At 37.5% G+C, this 20,778-nt stretch overlaps 2 protein-coding genes across 2 annotated transcripts; one reads left to right on the forward strand and one right to left on the reverse strand.

The window, feature by feature from the left end:
- Window positions 2,904-7,641, forward strand: LOC109842511 (3-hydroxy-3-methylglutaryl-coenzyme A reductase 3-like; the record flags this gene model as incomplete). The annotated part of the gene is made up of 4 exons (XM_020411378.1): window positions 2,904-3,442; window positions 4,073-4,254; window positions 4,750-5,096; window positions 7,082-7,641. Coding segments are annotated over 4 exons (1,311 nt in total), but the record flags the coding sequence as incomplete, so codon positions are not given.
- LOC109842513 lies at window positions 9,224-10,018 on the reverse strand. Its single transcript, XM_020411379.1, has one exon. The coding sequence runs from the start codon at window positions 10,016-10,018 to the stop codon at window positions 9,224-9,226; it is 795 nt and encodes a 264-aa protein (XP_020266968.1).

Below are 20,778 nucleotides of genomic sequence, written 5' to 3' on the forward strand. Positions count from 1 at the left end.
AAAATTCATACAACACCGATATAATTGGATACTAACTGGACAATAAGTCAGGCGGTTTTGTAATGTAGTCCTTATTTGGCGTTTCGGGTTAATGACATCAATGCGAAGAATCATGATGCGAATGCCCAATAGTGGGGATTCCTCTCCAATGTATTTTGATTGAAAGTTAGTGGCATTGACGATGTTTGCTGATGAGGGTAGCTGTCGCGTTACGTTGAGGTGTGGCCATGATGACTGGGAATATATGTATCCCACCTTAAAAAATTTTACATATCTACGAAGTCCTGCATCAAATAAATGTCAGCAATTCAATGATTGGCATGATAAGAAAATTTCATTAACTGTCAAATTCTAACTTAATGCGATAGACATTTCCAAAGCAAAATACATGAAAGTAATGATCGAGTAAATTGTAGGCTCAATGAAGCAAGCTTCATACACTTTCAAAGGAATCATCTTAGACGCTTTTATGCGACTATACAATTCTAACTTATCGTGCATTTCAAATCAAAATACCATGAAAGTAATATCGATTTTGATGTCCGTAGGATGCTTCCGAAATTATGCAAAACCCACAGAACAATGAAGAATCTGACAGGACCACCAAGCCAATAGAGAACAAACTTAGAATTTTTTATGTAGCTAACTAGCGTCACCAATTCCCAACACAACAAGTAAGAATAATCACCTAGTAACTTTGTACGTCTTGCAAAAAGAGGGAGGATTTTCACATCAATCATCAACTCTAAGGAAAATTCTATTCATAAATGCAAGTAATAACTATAGTTCTAATTTTAAAACATAATGTCCAGAGAGGAACCATAGTTATGTAAGTCATGGTTGATATCTCATGAATGTACATATCTTATGAGCAATTGAGCATCAAGTAAAGGTTATCTTCACTTTTTCCAATAGCTTTTTGGCATCAGCGTTATTTTTGAAGCGATCACGGACAGGCTGCAAGTTGTAGGTTCATGAGATTTTAGAATGACAGAACAATAAATTAGAATTTGAGTAACCAACAATCATCAAAATCAAATATTGATAAGAGAGAACACTAAGCGTAAATTCAACAAACAGGTGGTGGGCAAAGAGTTGAACTAACCTGACTTGCAATGGAGAACAACATAACCCACCTCCTTCTGCCGAACCCACTTCCTTTGAGCGCCAAGGATCCTCACCATCGTCGTCGGCTTATGCGAAAGCAGCTCCTTACAAAGCCAAGCGGTCTTCGCCCTCCGCCATTACTCCGAGTGCTCCTCAAGCTCCGTCCACTGGCGGCAATGACAAGTGCTTCAGGTTGATGGGCGAACTACAGGGAGTCAATGTCGAAATCATTGGTGCGCTATTCATCTACTTCAAGGTCGACGGTGGTGGGTGACGTGGCAGCGAGGGGAGATAGGGGCAGTGGATGCAGAGGTTGATGGGCTTGAGGGAGGAGGGGAAGTGAAGGAAGGGAAGAGGAGGAGGTTGGTGGTAGTGGTTGAGGGGAAGTGAAGGGAGGGAAGAGGAGGAGGAGGGGAGGAGGAGGTTGGTGGTAGTGGTTGAGGGGAAGTGAAGGGAGGGAAGAGGAGGAGGAGGGGAGAGGGAGATATCTCTTCTGAGCTCAGATGGAGGAGGAGGGGAGAGGGAGAGATCAGTTGGGGATGAAGGGTAGTTTAGGATTTTTCAATTTTTTTGGATAAATACAGTACAAATAATGGGTGTATTGTACATTTGGGTTTAAAAATAAGTGGGATGTGATATAGTGGGTCTATTGATGTTTTGAAAAGTGAATGTGTTTTTAAATAAGTTGGGGTAAAACTTTGGGTTAAAAGCGGATTTTCCCAATATAGTAATATCAAGACCATCTGTGTGGATACACGGAGTCCACAACCATCCGTAATACCAAAAACACAACCATCCGTAATACCAAAAATGCAAATTATTCAAAACCATCCCCATCTTAATATCTCTTACGCTTTCCTCTTTCTGCAATACCGTGCAAAATCCTCATCAAAACTAGAACACGTTTTCTATTCACATTTGACGACCTCTCTTTGTTTTTGAAACCCGGCTCCGTATCCACAAAAGGAAAGGACGAGACAGAGGTGGTAGCAGGTTTACAAAACCATACGCCGCGGAAAACATTAAATAGTTTATGTAGTTATTGTGTATAGATGCAAACAATTCTGCTTAAGCCACATCTGTTCTGCTGCCTGGTGTTCCCATGGATTAAATACTCTAAAATCAGGGTATGATATCACAGATTTTTCTTAATGAAACAAACTAGGATTTCATCTTCTCTTTCCTTGTTTTCACTTTAAAACATTGACAGAACTAGTGCCTCATGATCATATATTAGAACTTGAATGATGGAGGCAACATAAGCATTAATGGAAACCCCAGAAGTCTCGGTACTATTTGAAAAAACATTAAATAGTTTATGTAGTTATTGTGTATAGATGCAAACAATTCTGCTTAAGCCACATCTGTTCTACTGCCTGGTGTTCCCATGGATTAAATACTCTAAAATCAGGGTATGACATCACAGATTTTTCTCAATGAAACAAACTAGGATTTCATCTTCTCTTTCCTTGTTTTCACTTTAAAACATTGACAGAACAAGTGCCTCATGATCATTAGAACTTGAATGATGGAGGCAACATAAGCATTAATGGAAACCCCAGAAGTCTCGGTACTATTTGAAGGCATATATGCAGTCCATGTGACAAATACAAGCACTTGTCAACAGCAAAGCTACACCACTGTTAGACATATTCCAAAAGAATAATTCAATTGCCAGTTATCACATTGACATAACATACACAAAAGAATAATCTTCAACTCTGCAATGTAGAAAAATAAGTCATAAACAAGAATAATTCAATTTCCAGATCATCGATGGCGACCTAGCCTAACAACCCATTTGCCCTCTCCTCACAACGGCAGCCCCCACCGCCAACTTCGGCGATCTCCCCCTTAACGATGAAGAAATCGTCCAATCGGTTGTCGCCGGCGTAACCCCATCCTACATTCTCGAATCCAAGCTCAACGACACCCACCGAGCCGCAAAACTCCGGCGAGATTCTTTGAAGGTAATCACCGGACGGAGCATCGACGGGCTTCCCCTTGATGGGTTCGATTACGATTCGATCCTCGGCCAGTGCTGCGAGATGCCCGTTGGTTTTGTGCAGCTCCCAGTAGGGATTGCGGGCCCGCTGGTTCTCGATTCTATGATGTACTACGTGCCAATGGCGACGACGGAGGGGTGTCTCGTTGCGAGCACGAACAGGGGGTGCAAGGCGATCGCGGAGTCGGGAGGGGCGATGAGCGTTGTGTTGAGGGATGGGATGACGAGGGCGCCGGCGGTGAGGTTTGGGACGGCGAAGAGATCGGCGGAGCTGAAGTTTTTCTTGGAGGAGCCGGCGAATTTCGAGACGCTGGCGTTGATCTTTAACAGGTAGTTTGTCGATTGTGAGATCTCAGTTTGGTGTCTTGTGCTGTTTTGTTTGTGCCCATGATGTGTTTGCTGATTTTACTCTGTGACAATTTTCTGTCTCGTTATGGAAAAATTGGGTGCAAGATTTGATTTTTCTAGAAATTTACACCTGTTTGAGGAATCATTAACGTCGTTTTCATGTTCTTTTGTGGCATTTGTGCTATATATATATTATCATGTCTTACCGGTTAAGGATTAGAAAATTATCAATTTTTTTGAGAAAATAATAACGTCGCTTTCATGTTCCCTTTCAGAAAATATTTCTTCTTAATTCTTTTGTTGCAATTTTGAGAAAATTACACTCATCAGAGAAGATGGGGATGATAATCTGCCAATATTTTTCATTAGGTTGGCACATAGAGAATTATGAAAATTGGGTTCTTTTCTCTTGTCTTGCTGTTTGCAAGATATTTTTTTGCAGACACTTACCATCTTCTTCAGAAATAATGGTAACATTTATCATGCTATATCTAGGCAAACATTTTTATTCTTAATTCTTGTTATGCAATTTTTTTGTTGCAAATTTGAGGAACTGTTCACGCATAAAAAAAGATCAAGATGATAATTGCATATATTTCTCATGGTTTACAGGTCTAGCAGATTTGCACGACTCCAAGGGATTCAATGCTCGCTTGCAGGTAGGAATCTCTACATGAGATTCAGTTGTAGCACCGGCGATGCAATGGGGATGAACATGGTGTCAAAGGGTGTGCAGAATGTCTTGGACTACCTCCAAAGTGATTTCCCCGATATGGAAGTCGTCAGCATCTCTGGTTCGCATACCTTATGAAACGATTATGTAGAATATCTTTTTATAATTTAAGCTTTTCCTCGTTTACTCTGCTGATAATTTTAGTACATCCTTGATTATGGCTTTTAATGATTAGTTCTGATGGTTGCATGATAGATCTGAATATTATGTTGGTGCGCATTCCTTTCACCACTTTTCCACTTTGAATCATAATCAACAGGCAAATTATTCTTTTTTTAATTGGGAGAATATAGTATTCTTGCTTTTCTTCATGTCATTTCTTTCCCTTTTCTGGTGGTCCTCAATGTTAACTCTTGAAGATAAATGATATGATAGGTAATAATAGAGTGGTCCTTCGACTTATGTTGAGGTTCTGTGAGTTAATAGAAGAAAGGGATGCATTAATGAAGATTGAGTTACACATTTATTTATTTTTATTTTTTCTGTTCTTATTCGTCAATTTTTTTTCCTTTCTCATTGGTTGGACTCAAACTCATTTAATTAATTTTCACTACAGGAAATTTCTGCTCAGACAAGAAGCCAGCTGCTGTGAATTGGATCGAAGGAAGAGGGAAATCAGTTGTATGTGAGGCCATAATCAAGGAAGAGGTGGTTAAGAAAGTTCTAAAGACAAATGTACAAGCTTTAGTTGAGCTCAATACAGTAAAGAACCTTGCGGGTTCAGCTATCGCTGGAGCTCTCGGTGGCTTCAATGCTCATGCTAGCAACATTGTGACTGCTGTTTTCATTGCCACCGGTCAGGATCCTGCACAAAATGTTGAGAGCTCTCACTGCATCACCATGATGGAGGCTGTTAACGATGGCAAGGACCTTCATGTCTCAGTTACGATGCCATCCATTGAGGTAATATATCAGATGTTAGATTGAATTTGTTAGTGTCATGTCTAGAACTGTATTTACTTAATTAATTTTGATGACTATGTCTTGTGCTGCCTTATCCTAAAAAGCTTAGGTCCACCATTTGTCGGCAAAACATTAAAGGGAAGAGCAACTTGAACTTGGAAGTACAGCTGTTCTTTAAAAATATACATGGGTCAATGGAATTACCTAAAGCATTGGATCACATACTGTGTGCTTCCAGTAAGTAGTCTGAAAAGGACTTTTGGAATATATATGGGTCAATGGAATTACATAAAGCATTGGATCACATGCTGTGCTTTTACTATGTAGTCTGAAAAGGACCTTTGAAATATATATTTAAGGATAAATTATTAGAATACACTTGTGAATTATCATTTTTTGCCTGAAAATCGAACTTCTTTAATTTCTACAACCTATGATATATTGCTAGATTTATCTTTTGACATACTCTAATAATTTCTTAAACTTATGATATACACTGCTAGTTTTATCTTTTGGCCTGTCTTTGATATGTTGACATATACCTAGTCGTGGAGAAGTAATTGAGGTTATAAAGGTAGGGATGTTTTCGGGCATAGAGTATCAAACAGAAGGGTTTCTTTACAGATTAATGAGGTTATTTTCATAGTTTACCTTTTAAAAACAAAGTTTAATGGAATTTCTCTTTTGAAGAGGATGTTGTTTTAGACAGAGATTGCTTGAGTGCGTTTAAACACCACCTTAGTTGGGGAACTATATTTGCCGCACCAATTTCATCGTTTGTTCATTCATTACAAAAGATCAATTATCTCCTGCTTTCCTATTTTTTTTTTACTTCAGGTACTATGGGATTCTTATATTTTACCTTGAGAGAAATTTTTAGCCGGTGAGTTACTGATAGGACAGTTTTTGCTTTTATGATCTAGTGCTATTACATGGAGCAGTAACTGTTTCAGCTAAAAAAAATTGCTCTTTCTTGTTTTGTCCTCCATCTTTATTTGTGGATGGGGCTCAGGAGCATGACATAACTGAATCCTGGAAGCCTGCAGCACTTGCTGCGTGCTTGTTTAGCTATCAGGTAAGATGTCCCTTTAGCGTACAGGTGTTTGGTAGAGTTCTCTCGAAAAACCTACTACTACCTTCTCCTTGCTTCACACAAATCCAACTAATCCTCATCATACTTGGAGCTTGGAGCTTTTCCACATCACTTACAACTGTCTTTACTTTAAAAATCCTGTTGTCTATTCTTAATGTTGGGTGGGGCTGTGGTCATTATGTTTATTATCTTTTGCACCTCACTGCCACGCATATGCTTGAATAAGTTGTTATTGTTGTCATTAGTTGACCTAGATAACCTATAGAAGTATCGGGAGTGATAATTCCACTTCAAATTTGAAAGAAGAGATTTCAGGTAGAAAATCCGAACCATCAGATGTCATTTGAACCGTCTAAACTAGTTATAAACTGGAGTCTAGCAACTTTATCTTTTTTTTTGTTGACGTGTCAACTGATCAAATAATATGCATTTAAAAAATATATAAAAATAATGTATTTTATAGGCAGGTGATGAATGTTTGAAAAATATCGATTAGCTGAAATTTAGTGCAAATTGGCAACTGCCCATTAAACCAGTTTAGTACTGGACCCGGGGGAGGTCGTCCTGAACTACACTGTTCTATGGCCAAAATTTGAACTTAAGAAATCTGGTTATATTTTGGGCCAGTTTTTGTCAAACAGAATTTTAGCCCTTAATCTTGATGGTTAAACTAACCTGGGAGAGTTGCCAAACAAGCCCCTTCATTTTTCAGTAGTTATTCTCAATAGTTGAAGAAATGGAGATGACGTTCGATTTTGAATTTCGATTTGGAATCCATGCTTTAAAACCGAAACTAGAAATATGCCCACAAATTGGATTGTAGCCTATCTCACCCATTGTTATTAGTATATTTTAATTTTAATTTTTCTTCCTCTTTTATGTGTGAATATAGGTAGGGACAGTTGGAGGCGGGACCCAATTGGCATCACAGTCAGCATGTTTGGATCTACTTGGAGTAAAGGGTGCAAACCCAGAGTCTCCCGGTTCCAATGCCAGGCTTCTGGCCACGATAATAGCTGGTGCTGTTCTTGCTGGAGAGCTCTCTCTCATGTCTGCTCTTGCTGCCGGCCAGCTTGTTAAGAGCCACATGAAGTACAATAGATCCAACAGGGACATCGCCAAAGCTGCCTCCTAACTTTAAAGTCCTTTCTTTGTATAGATAATATCCCAAAAAAATAAAATAAGTTTCACCCAAATCTAACTTGGATCTGGGTTAGTTCACCATTTGCAGTTTCTTCTTAAATTAGTTGTGTTGTGTGCATGACCCTCCTCAGGAATTTATTGTATTTGCTAAGCCTTTTTCTGGTTCTTGGGGTCACCAGAAACTAATTTTTATGTAATTTGTTGTTGCTGTTGTTGTTTCCCCCCCTTTTTTCACCTATTTGGTGGATGTTTATTTGTAGTATGTTGAAGATTTGTTAATGACGTCATATTCTTTTTTTAGTGCTTTTATTTTGGGTACGTCATAGCGACTCGATTCTAAGTATCTGTTTTTTATGTGAGAATACTGGCAATGTGGTTGTCAGCATTCTTCACATATTTGGCTATTTTGTGTTCTGTGCTGGTGATAAAACTCTATTAGCATTGGCCTCCATATTTGCATGAGTTTGACTGCAAAATCAGAAAAGATATATATTTGCACACGCTCACCAACTACCCATCAAAGTTCTATTGGCATCTCTCTGATGTTACGGCAGATTTGAGCGTGTTTGGTAACTATTATTGGGGTTGTTTGGTTGGTGGATCTTTACCTCCAACAATTTTATTGCATGGAAGATGCATTTAAAAACTCATTTAAAAAATCTTGTTTTGTTGCAATGGATATTGAAGAAGAAGATTTGCACCAATAATAAAATCTCATCAATTTTTATTGGGTTGCACATCAATTTTATTAAGGATATATGGTTGAAACCAGAAATCGGATTGAAATTAGAGACATGCCACTTGATATTAGAGACATGCGTTCTATTGGCATGTCACAACTAGAATTTTAGTAGTGAGTCCTATTTTTCCGAGTGATTTGTGGATGGCATCTCCAAGGATTAAGATGCATGTAGATTTTTTAAGATAAACCATACGAGGTAAATTGAGATTTCCCAAACGAGGAAGAAAGAAGTTCCAAACTTGTTTAGCAAAATCACGGTTCAAAAAATATGGTCATGATTTTCTAGGGTGTGATCACATATAGGACAATGAGGATCCCCTGTCCATCCTTTTCTGCCAAGGTTATCTTTGGTATTCAGTTTATATTTTGATATGAGCCAGAAGAAAATTTTGACTTTGCTAGGCAAAAAATTATTCCATGAAAGAGAATGATATGGACTGAGGATGCCCCCATCGCTAAGGATATAGCACATTAATCTCACTGTATAGGCATTAGTCTTACCTAGAGTCCATGATACCCGATCAAAATCCAAGGTAGAGCTTAATTTGGAGGCGGAGAGCATGTGTTTGAGACCTGTACATGCTTAGAGTCTCCAATAGTTCTTTTGATAGTAGGAATCTAGAGCCAATTACCATCATAAAAGAACCTTTGAGAGGCAATAGATACTTGCTGGGTGAAGGCTAGCTTATAAGCTGAAGGAAAAAGACTAGCCAAAGAATTATCTCCAATCCATTTGTCCTCTCAAAATTTAATTCTCAAGTCGCTACCTAGATGCCACTTGACCACTTCTAATAAAGGTCGACAGATAGAACAGATGTCTTTCCAGAATTTAGAACAGTAGCTACTAGAGAGAGTGCTATTAGTCACAGAATGATAGATTGAGTGAAGAACCAATCCCACATAAGAATCAAGAGATAAAAATTTCCAAATCCATTTTGATAGAAGAGATGAGTTAAAGACCTCAAGATTAAGGACACATAGTCCCTCCCAGACAAGTTGTGTTCCAATTGACTAAAGCTTTGATGCCAGATGATTGATCACCCCCTCCCTAAAGAAAGTTTCATCTAATCTTATCCAATATCTTGATAAGCCATTTGGGAATTTTAAAGAAAGACATGTAGTAGAGAGGAAGAGAAGATAGAATAAAATTTAGAAGGACAATTCTCCCACCAAAAGATAAGCATTTGGTTTTCCACAATAATAATTTCCTATGGAAGGAGTCGATGAGAGGCTGCTAGTCTTACTTAGTAAAGGATCATTTTTCAGAGGGAGAACAAGATACTTGAAAGGGGAGGATAAAGAGCAATTCATAATTATAGCTAGGGAAGCACCTCGATCGAAATGTTTCCATGAGTAAGAAAGATTAGATTTGATATAGTTGATAGCAATACCTGAGACATCATTGAAGAGATAGAGGATAGACTCAAGAGTGGAGACATTTTGATGATCCGCTCTACAAAAGATCAGAGTATCATCAGCAAATTGTAGAGACCAGATATCATTTAATCTACGTTTAAGATGAAGCTCTGCTAAATCTCCAGAGTTGACACTACTAATCAGCATTCTATTAAGAATATCTGCAGCAAGGATGAAACACATAGGGGATAAAGGATCATCTTGCTTAAGACATCTATAGCAGTCAAAGGTATTAGTCAGGTAGTCGTTAACTATCACAGAAGATTTGGATAATGCAAGAATATGTTCAATCCATTTTGCACCATAGAGGACTAATACCTCTAGCCTACCTCTAGCCTTAAGGAGAGAAAGGATGAAGTTCCAACTAACACGGTCAAATGACTTCATGAAACCAATTTTAAGGATATAGGTTTCAATTTTCTTAGATAAGCAGTAGTGGATCATTTCATGACCGAGAACAATGGAGTCTAAAGATGATTGGCCTTCTTGGAAAGCAGATCGAGTGCTATCAACAAGAGATGAGAGCATGGACTTGAGTTTATTTGCTAGAACCTTAGTGAAAATTTTGAACAATCCATTCAACAAGCTGATAAGCCTAAAGTCCTTAGCACAAATTGCATTGTTAGATTTGCGAATAAGGACAAGGAAGGAGAAGTTGATTTTGTGAAGAGGGAAGACATCCGTATATAAGTGAGAAGAATTGAAAAATATCCTCTTGAATTATGTCCAAGAAAGATTGATAAGTGATGATAGAGAAACCATCCAGATCTAGAGATTTATTAGGATGAAGACCAAAGACTATAGTTTTAATCTCCTCCCTAGAAAAGGAAAAGTCAAGAGATTGGAGATCAGGAACCTGAGATGGATAAAGGTAATCCCAATCAAGTTGAAAGGAGGAAGGTTGTTTAGCTTTGAAGAGATCGGAGAATAAATCGAAGAAAACCTTTTGTTTCAAATATTCAAAGGATATAAGATCACCATTATGGTGTAGAAAAGGAATGAAGTTTGATCTTCTGTGTTGGGAAGTAACTTTCTGAAAGAAAGAAAAGTTAGAGTCTCACTCCTTAAGCCAAAGAATTCTAGATCTTTGTCTCCAGTACACTTTCTCATCTCTAACTGAGGAGAGGGACTCTCGAAGTGTGAGCCTGAGCTAGTCTGAGAGAGTTGTAAATTCCTCAAGGATAGAAAGGTGTTCTAGCCTCTCTAAAGTTCCTCTCTTGGACTTAGAGATGGAGCCAAAAATATATTTCTTCCACCATTTGATTCTTTTCTTCATGAATTTAAGTTTTTGGTGTAGGAAGTCAACGGGGTTACCACAATAGAGAAGAGAGAACCATGATTAGGTCAATGGCTAGAAAGAGGCGTGAGAAAACCATGTTTTATCTAATTTGAAGATGGGCCTTGGTAATGGATAGAAGGTGTTTAGAAGGATGAAAGAATGATCAGAGCAAGAGGAAGGGAAGGAGAATTGAACAAAGGAGGGAAATTTAGATTCAAAGTCAGAGAAAATCAAAGATCATTGAGACGTGATATGATTGGAGAGGCTCTCATGTTAGACTAAGTAAACCTTCTTCCATTGAGAGGGAAATCCATGAGAAAAAAGAAATTGCTAAAAGATTTAAAGAGATTCATGTCTCTACTAGAACCTGTTCTACCACTTCTTTGACTAGCATGTAAAGTGACATTAAAATCTCCAAAAAGAGATCATTGCAATGGATCATTAAACTAACTCTCTTTAATTGTCATCAGCAAACTTCCTTCTCCTCTTTATCAATAGGAGCATAAACAGTAATGATTAGGAATTTCCAATTGAGGTATTTATGATATATAATAGTAGAGATAGAAAATATCCTGATATATGAATCAATGCAATCAAGGAAGGAATCATTCCATCCTAATAGCACTCCACTCCTAGAGTCACTAGCATCTAATTTAAGCCAAGAATTTATTCTATTCCCACCAAGACTTTTAAGAGATAGAGATCTAATTGCGTTAAGTTTTGACTCTTGAATACCTATAATATCAATATTATAGAACATAATACCATATTTCACCAACCTTCTCTTAATTGGATCATTGAGGCCTCTAAGATTCCATGAACCTGCCTTCATAAAAAAAGGTTGAAAACAACACACAACCAGGTCGAGAAGCAGTGAGCTAATATTTTCCTACTATTTGCTCAGTCTTCATGGCCTTAAGACGAGCCATACCATCTGAGAGAATAGGTTCCTTTGCACCACAGTTAGACAAAATGTTGGCTAATTTATTATCATGCTTTACATTCAAAAGAAAGGGTACTGAAGTAGAAGATGTGGACTTTCCCATTTGGAAGAAGAAAGGAGCGACTTGGAGGCTGCTAGATAGCGTAGATAAGCTTTATGTCTTAGTGATCTACCAACCAGCTTGGCCTTTCCAACTAGCTTCTTCATTCTACCCGCAGCTAGATGCTCAAATACTGGGAGAACCGAAGTTGATAGATCCTTCCTTGGGGGCTATCAGAGATTCAGAAGTAAAGTCGGCATTGGAGTCAGCAACAAGTAGGGGAGGATTATGCAGCACGTTTGATGCACCCACACCTTGAATGGTTAAGAAAGTTGTTCATATGTCCTCTCTACCATCACATTGTCGCCTTTTCAGACAACCTCAAGTAGATCGGGCTCTATCATAATGATACCCACAGTTTGGGGCATCAAGTTGATACAGGATCTCGTGGAATCCTCCCCTGCACCATCCGATTCCTTAACAGCCTCCTAAAAACCTGCCTTTTTTTGAATTTAAAAGAGAAATGACTAAATTACCTTTCCTTTTCAAAATTTCTGTCGCCGAGGTGGGAGCCTTCGAGGATGGTCGCCTCTAGTTGATCTCCTCTTTCTATCCACCCAGCCTGATTCTGTATATGTATTACCCTCCTATTTAGATTGGTGCTCTTGCACCTCTAGCTTTTCGAAAGCACTCTATGATATAGTTTACCAATGACTTGGATAATGGTAGATCCTTCCATAAGGTTGCCGTCGATCGGAGAAACATATTAGAATTTGATCTCCTTGGGTATGTCGGATAGGTCCCTGACTTTGACAAGGATCTTGAAGTCACTAAAGTTTGCATAGAAGGCAATGTCATTTGAGCTCGTGATACACTCCCCTACACCCTTCAGAACGTTTTGGAGAAATTCTCAGTCCCAGAGGTGATAAGGTAGTCTATAGAGCCAAATCCATGTCAGGAAAGATTTAGGGAGGACCTTGAAACTGAGATCCTCATGCCAATGTCAGAAGCAACCTCAAAAGGATCTCATATCGATGATCTTCATATCTTCAGGTTGCTCAAGAAGGTCATCATTAGAGAATTGGACCATAAATTTGGTACTTGCAGCTTTCGCGATCTTGAAAGACTAGTCCTTCAGGTTGAAACGATATGCTAGCATCTCTCGGAGCTCAGAGAGAGATGGGGTACCAACAGAAAGGTATGGGATATTAACAGAACGGTAGAAGATGGAAAATGATCCCAGTTTTTTATAACACTTAGGGTTTCTGGAGGAAGATTGATAATTAGAGGTGGAGCAAGAAACCTTGCTGCAGAGCGGCAATCTCGAGAGGTGTGGTCTTTACCATGGCATCTAAAACAAATAAAGTCATCTTCAGGGTAGTCTCTAGCCATATGATTTAGCTTGTGGCAAAAAAAAAAAACCGATTCTTTAGTGAAGGAGAAAGAAAAGCAAGTCTCCATTGGAAGAAAAATGGTTTCTTCTTTTATAAGAGGCCTTAGAGCAGCATTCTCCAAGATCCGGATCTGAACAAGGATGAGGAAGAGGAAGAATGCCTTTTTGGGAAGACGGAGGGATAAGAGAATGAGGGTGGCGGTTCTCCTAAGGGAAAAGACATGAAAAGGGTTTTGGAAACTAGTGGAGTCGAATTAGCTGCACACGTTGGCAACGCGCGATCACTGATTAGAGAAGACGGAAGTATTATCGTTGATGGGACGTGGAGGGGCGGTTACAAGCCTCCATCACTTATCTTCATATAACTCTAAAAATCGCCCACCTTCCATCCCCTCCTTACTTTTTGCCCAGCTATTAGATGACAATACATATTTAATGTAAGCTTACATTAGCTATATCTCAAAAAATAGAAGATGAGTTACGACATTGGAGCATCTTTTTTAGATTTCATTAATATATATATTTCTTGAGCAGATAATCTTTCAGATTTCATTCATAAACTATTGCTTGAGAAGATATTTATTCGAATTTCTTCATTATAGGAAAAATTCATCTTCCTACTGTCATTTTTTTTGTTCACTAGTTCTTGTGCACATGCATTGCACGTGGTTAAATATTAAAATTATTTTTTTAAAATTTTTTTACTATAAAATAAGTCGGATTCATTTTGGGTTAAAATCCATAAACATGGATTATTACATTTACTATAAGTTTTATTTAAACATTTTTTAAAAAAATTATGAAATAGACGATTAATTTTGAAAATTTCTTGGGGTTAGGAATAAACAACTAATAAGTTTGCAGAGAAAAATAGGGGAACGTAGTACATTCTTAAGAATTATTAATCTTTACTTAGTTTTTTTATAATGATAGGATCTCATCATTAATTAAATACAATGCTTAGTGCCTTATTTTTTTTGGACGTTCAAGGCAGGTAGATGACCCATTGCAATGAATGATATACAAGTTAAGTACAATGGAAAAAGGAGAGTTAATCAATAGTGTAGTTGGTGAGGGGAGCAGTTTAATTTAGTATGTGGATATATAATAGATGGAGATGCAAAAGGGTGGTTTTGAAAATAGTGGGTGCGTTGTGGGTAATTAATATGGTTTTTATTTGTGTGGTTTTCTTCATTCATTTTTAATATATCTGTGGTCCTGTGGATATATATAGCTATAGCATTGCTACTCTATTTTGGTTTTGAGAAATAGTTTAGGTGTTAAAAAATTAAATTATCTAAGCCCATATATGAAATTTATTTTAACCAACACCCATGTGTAAATATTACAATTGCCATTGAGATCTAAGGTATGTGTGAGATTCTCTTTGATTTTTATACAAATAGTATCTATTTATATATTAATAGTATAATTAAACTTTATGATCTGAAAAAGAGATCAAACATACAATATAAGTAATTGCTTTAAAATAATCTAATCTAGCCTAATAAGAAGAAAATAGATGAAAATAATGTTAAAATTATTATAATTTCATAATTCATAATTTTTAAACAATCTAATCTAATCTAATAAGAAGAAAATAGCAAAGACACATACTTGTTGAAGGAGATGAAAATGCTATGAATATATGTAATTTCTGATCTAAAAAAAGATCAAACATACAATATAATTAATTGCTTAAAAATAATCTAATCTAATCTAATAAGAAAAAAATAGATGAAAGTGCTGTGAAAATTGTTGATATTTCTTAATATGAAAAAAGAACAAATATACAATATAATTAATTACTTTAAAATAATCTAATCTAACCTAATAAGAAGAAAATAACAAATGCATATACATGTAAAATGAGATGAAAGTGCTATGGAAATTGTTGTAGTTTATTGGCTTATAAACATTGGTATGTGATGTTGCATGTGAGATGATAACAATTGTAAATATAATTCTATTTAAATAATAATAGTATAATTAAACTTTAAAACTAATTATATAATACCGTGAACTACTTGAATTTTAGTTGGTAAGAGATCGCCATGTTGGGTCCTCATATCGCAACTGCTTATTTAGATTTTCCTTTTTTATAATTTTCAGAACGATTTTGTCTATTTAATTTGTTTGGTGGATTTTGTAAATACCTCGTCCACATTATGTGCATTTGTAGGTCTGTGCTATTTCGGGGTTCGACCTTTGGGGCGAACATTATTTGTCTCACTAATTTGTTTGGTTTTTACATATACGACATTCACCTTGTATACATTTATAAATTTGTCATTTAATAATTTTATTCAGGTTTATATTTCAATTTAAACTATATTCTTATCTTCATACTATGTATATCCAATAAGAATTTATTAATTTATCAACTTACTCTACTTAATGAATTTGCATTTGAATTTTAAGGGTATTTTTGTCTACCAAAAGATTTTCCCAAACTCGTGCTTTTAAAAGGAGTATATATATGATGTATATAAGTAATTTAGCTTTTTATGCACTAGGGCATACGTAATACATGAAGGGGTCTTTGTGTGAACGTGTCTATGGATGAGGACTATTTTGTGTTCATTTTCGTAACTTTTAATTTCTTTAGATCAGATATCTAAGAGATATATATGCATAGCACTCAAACTCATGGTTATTCGGATTCATCCCTTTGTGAGTAGGATCCAATAAGATACAGATGTGCAGTGGCCCTTCATTTGTATGGTTCATGTGACCACACTATGCCATGTGCGGTGCACATCAACCATGTGCGGTGCACATCAACCATGTGCACTTGACATGGGCCTTTTAGCGAGAATTGGCCCATCATGATTCATGGGGACATGAGACATCCCTCAAGCGCTGGCAAGCTAAATGCAACTCATTTGTATACTGAAAATTTAGGGGGGTAGGGGAGAAGATGGTGGAATTGGGAATATAATTGAGTTTGATCAAAGTGTAAGGGGATGTTATGAGAAAGGTAATGCTTGTCACACGTCTTTTTTTTATATATTTTGTGGATATGATGATCATAAATGAGGAAAAGTATCAAACGCATCGGGATTCATGGCATTAAATGAGTGTCAATCTTTAAATGACTAGATATTGAATTTTGAGATTTGTGCTCAGATTCAAGGGAGAACATCATTTGAGTGCACATTTATTGTCATGAACTCCATTGAATACTTGCTCAATACATTGAGTTGGACCTTTGTTGAAGTGTAGGTAACTTCCCTTCTAGGGTTTTCTATATATACCCTTCAAATCATAATGCACTTTTTTTTTAAAAATTTTGCATGTCAATTTATTATTGGGGTTATTTGCACTTAGATATGAGATTTACATTATTTTTAAGTTTGATATCATTTTTAAAAATTTTGCTCAAAAATAACCCAAAGTTCAACAAGTTTTATGTTTAGTACCCTAAAATGACTTATCATTATCAAAGTTGCTTTTTCTGAACTTCGGTGTACTTTTTGGATAAAAAAGCCTTTGAGATATTTAAGTGCAAATAACCATTTTTCCTGTCAAAATTTTCTTCTCCAATTTTTATTACTTGCCAGTCTAACTATTGTAACTCGATTTCTATCGTGTTGGTATTGTTTACTTTCACAAAAGACATTTGGCTTTAATAACACCCATTTCCTTAAGTTTTTGCACAGTTGCTCTAGATAACATGGCCAAATGAAAGTGGTACATATAAAGGTACAATGGATGCCAAAAGGTAGAGGTGGGCGTGGACCAGTGCTAACCGTGGGCCGAACCAGACCAAATTGCCTTGGGTTAAGACCCACCTACCCCACAGTTGGCTGGGCCCAATTTGATCCGTAATATTCCCAGACCGTGGACTGGGCTAGGTTCTATTCTATATCCGGGGACAAAAAAGTAGACCCGATCCACGCCTAACTCGGCCCGCCTTAGGTGATAGGTATATATTAATGTAATTTAAGTAGCAACTCACATAAGAATTGTAATTTCTAGGTGTTTGAGTTAGAATTTTAGTAGTAGTAGAGATTTTATAAACTCTATTCAATATTTTAATAAATATTTCTAGTTATTTTGATTTACTGAATATGCTCAAATTATTGTGAATCTTTTATACTCTGAGATAATTTCATCGTCAATTGTAAATTAATTGAACCTAGATTTTTTTTAAATAAAATACAATTTTCCCCTTTAAAATTATACATAATAGTTAGCAAAAAATATGAAATTTTTTGGAAAAAAAGTATGTGCGCTAACTCGCTATCGGAACCACCGTTTAGATTTAATAATTAAGATAAAGAGTTAAGTTTTTTTTGTGTTTGGCAAATAAAGAAGGTTAATAAGATTAACATTGCTAAGTTTTTTTAAAATGTCAGTTTTAACCTTGTTAAAATTAGAAAAAGATTGAGTATATTCATAATTTTCGAAAATATGGTTTATGAACAAACCTTTTCGTAGATAGGCTAGTAGTCTATAATGCATATTGTACAAATGGAGTTATATTTGTCCTCCAGTGAAATTGAAACAACAGATAAATACTTGTCAAATTAACAAGAGAAAGTTGTTGTCATGCTACAGTATTTTACTGAATTATGAGGAGTAGATATGATTTCTAAATTTAATGTATTGAAACTTGGATTATTCTTTTAAGTATAGAAGAATATATATAATTTTTAATTTTAAATATAATAATTAAATTAAATATATTAAAACTTAGAAAGAGAGAGAGGAAATTGGGGGTCTTGCGTTGCCGGTGGTGCACACTAGTTAAAATAATAGCAGCTCAATAATTCAACACTCTTCAACTAATATTAAAATATTAAATTGTCCACAATCCCTATTTTTAATTTAATATTAAGATATTAAATTGGCTGCAGCCTCTCTTCTTTGACACCAATCATTGTAAACATCTCCTATATAAATTCCCGTCGCTACCCACGAGATGGTGGGCAGTTTAAGTTAACCCCGTTTAAATCGGCGGAATAGCCAACCCGTATAGTTAGGGTTTAACTTTCAGTTAATATGTCCTAATGAGCTTGTTAATCCATATATTAATTTTGTTATTTGGAGGATTAAGGAAGGGTTAAATGCCTTTAACCTCTCTCTTAACCGGTTGCCAAATAGAGCTGTATTGTTTTTTCGCGTTTGGCGGGGTAAAAAGAAGTTAAGTTTTCTTTAACTCCTTACTTAAGCCGTTGCCAAATGACACCTCAGATGTTTGTGTTTGTTTTGTTTTTTTAACCCTACTTTTCCAAAGAAGTTAGTGAGAAATGTTAAAACCTTTAATTTGCTATCTTAAGTGAAAATTCTTCATCATAACTCTAGGTTCGAGCACCTCTAAAAAAAAAAAAAAGGGAGAGAGGTAGGTTTGAAAGATTATGAGGTAAAAGGAAATAACCTTTTATGATTGGACAAATTTTGAAAAACGATCTTTTTTCAAATTTATTAAGCAAAACCGACCCTCTAGAAAATTAATGAGCAAAACCGACCCTTTTCTTAAGAAAAGGGTCGGTTTTGCGGTGTGGCCTTATTGTGAACTGCACGGGACTAATAGTCCCGTGCAGTCTACTTAATTTCCCGCACTCGTAACCCACCCCAAATCGCTCTCCTCTTCAAGAAAAAACCAAATCCCTAGCTTGGCACGACGACGAAGGGGATCAGAGAGAAGGGCAGCGATGGGGCTGAGGCGTCGAGCTGGGGCGCGGTGACAGGAGGAGAGGGCGGATCTGGCATGGTGGTCGGAGTTTGGGCTGCGCGATGACAGGAGGAGAGGGCGGATCTGGCGTGGTGGTCGGAGTTTGGGCTGCGGAGGAGGCTGACGGCGGAGCTGAGGGGAGCTCGGCTGGTCGGAGGCTGTCGGATCGTGGTGCGGGTGGAGGAGAAGCTCGGGCTAAGCGGTGGCTCGAGCGGGTGATGGGGGCGGTGGAGTTAGGGAGAAGGCGGCGTGGTGAAGCTTGAGGAGGTGGAGGCTCAGGGCGGTGCGTCGGGTCGGAGGGCAGCGACGAAGGGAGCTCGGGGAGGAGGAGCTCGGAGCTCAGGAGGGCTGTGGCAAGGCTTGGCTGGGTTGAGGTGCTCAGGGCGGTGGTCGAGCGGAGGCGGAGCTCGGGGGGCTGTGATGGCGCGCGGGTGAAGAGGAACTCGACGAGCGGCGATGGAGGAAATTAATGGGCGGTCGGAGGAGGAGCGGGTGCGGGGGTTCTTTTTTGGGATTTTTTTTGGAGAGGAGCCGATTAATGGGCAGTCACGAGGAAATTAATGGGCGAATTAAGTAGACTGCACGGGACCAGTAGTCCCGTGCAGTTCACAAGAGGAGGCAAATTGCAAAACCGACCCTCAAAGGGTTGGTTTTGCTCATTAATTTCCTAGAGGGTCGGTTTTGCCCAATAAATTTGAAAAAGGGTCGTTTTTCAAAATTTGTCCGAATTAAAACCTGGTGTTTGTTGATAGATCGATCCACGTAATTGCGGTTCTTATGAAATTTTTGGCTGGGCCTGCGATCCTTGTCAATTAAGGTGCTGCTTAGTGCTTAGTAGCTTGCGTGGCCCAAAAATTATCAAAATATAGAAAAAGGACCGAAAACTCAGGCTGATGTAGATGTCATAAAACAGTAAATAGGGCCGAAACCAATTTAGCGCAGCTCCTACTTTTCAAGTTTAGCCCAGTTACAAAGCCCGCGCCAAGTCGTTTGATATGTCCCTTAATGCCTTTCATATTATTATATGGGCCCGTTTACCTACATCACTGTAAATTTAAAATTAAAAAAAAAACAAGAGGTGAGCTGCAGAGAGAGAACTAGAGTTCTTCTAAGGGGTTATCTTTACAGGAGGAGAGAAAGCCGAAGGAGGAAGCAACTGGATTTTAGGGGAATTAAAACAATGGTTATTTGGTAATTATTTATCTATGGTTACCAATAATCTAATTATGGTTAAGTAATTTCATAGGAAAGGTTCATAGCATTCAAACAGAGCCTAAATTTTTAATTAAACTAATTTTTGTTGGGGGAGGCCCACCACATTAGCTTGTTGGTTGGGCCCTCGGGAGTCGCCTATGTGTTGCACTAGTGCACAAGAGTAGCGCACCCCTACTTTAAAAAAAATATTTGAAAAATTGAGAGAAGTGCAAGAGTGGAGGGAAAATAGGGCATTTCAACTGCTTAGATTTCTCTATAAATAACTTGAATGTCTTAGCGCCGTGCGAGCCTCGTAAAAACCATAAAGAAAAAAAAAATCTAGGATTAGAAAAGTAATTTTGATATTATAAAAGGAAAAATGTTCTCAATACAAAATTACAACTTTTTCTTTATACTTAAAATGAATAAAAGACATGAGAGAAACTTTTCAAATATTTACCCGAGCTAATCAACTAAGGGCCCGTTTAGTTGATGTTTTTGGCCTCGGGTGTTGGGCAGATAGCTTGTCAAAAGAGCACTTTTGGCAGGCTTTCTGTCCAAAACGCCTCTAAAAAGAGGCGTTGACGTTTTGGACAGAAAGCCTGCCAAAAGTGCTCTTTTGGCAGGCTTTCTGCCCAACACCCGAGGCTAAAAACATCAACCAAACGGGTCCTAAATCTAGTTAAGAAAGAAGAAGAAGAAGAAAATAACGCATTTCATGCGTTACAAATAGGGGTGTGCACGGTTCGGTCCAAACCG

This window comes from Asparagus officinalis, chromosome 5 (genome assembly GCF_001876935.1).
Source record: "Asparagus officinalis chromosome 5, Aspof.V1, whole genome shotgun sequence".
NCBI lineage: Eukaryota > Viridiplantae > Streptophyta > Magnoliopsida > Asparagales > Asparagaceae > Asparagus > Asparagus officinalis.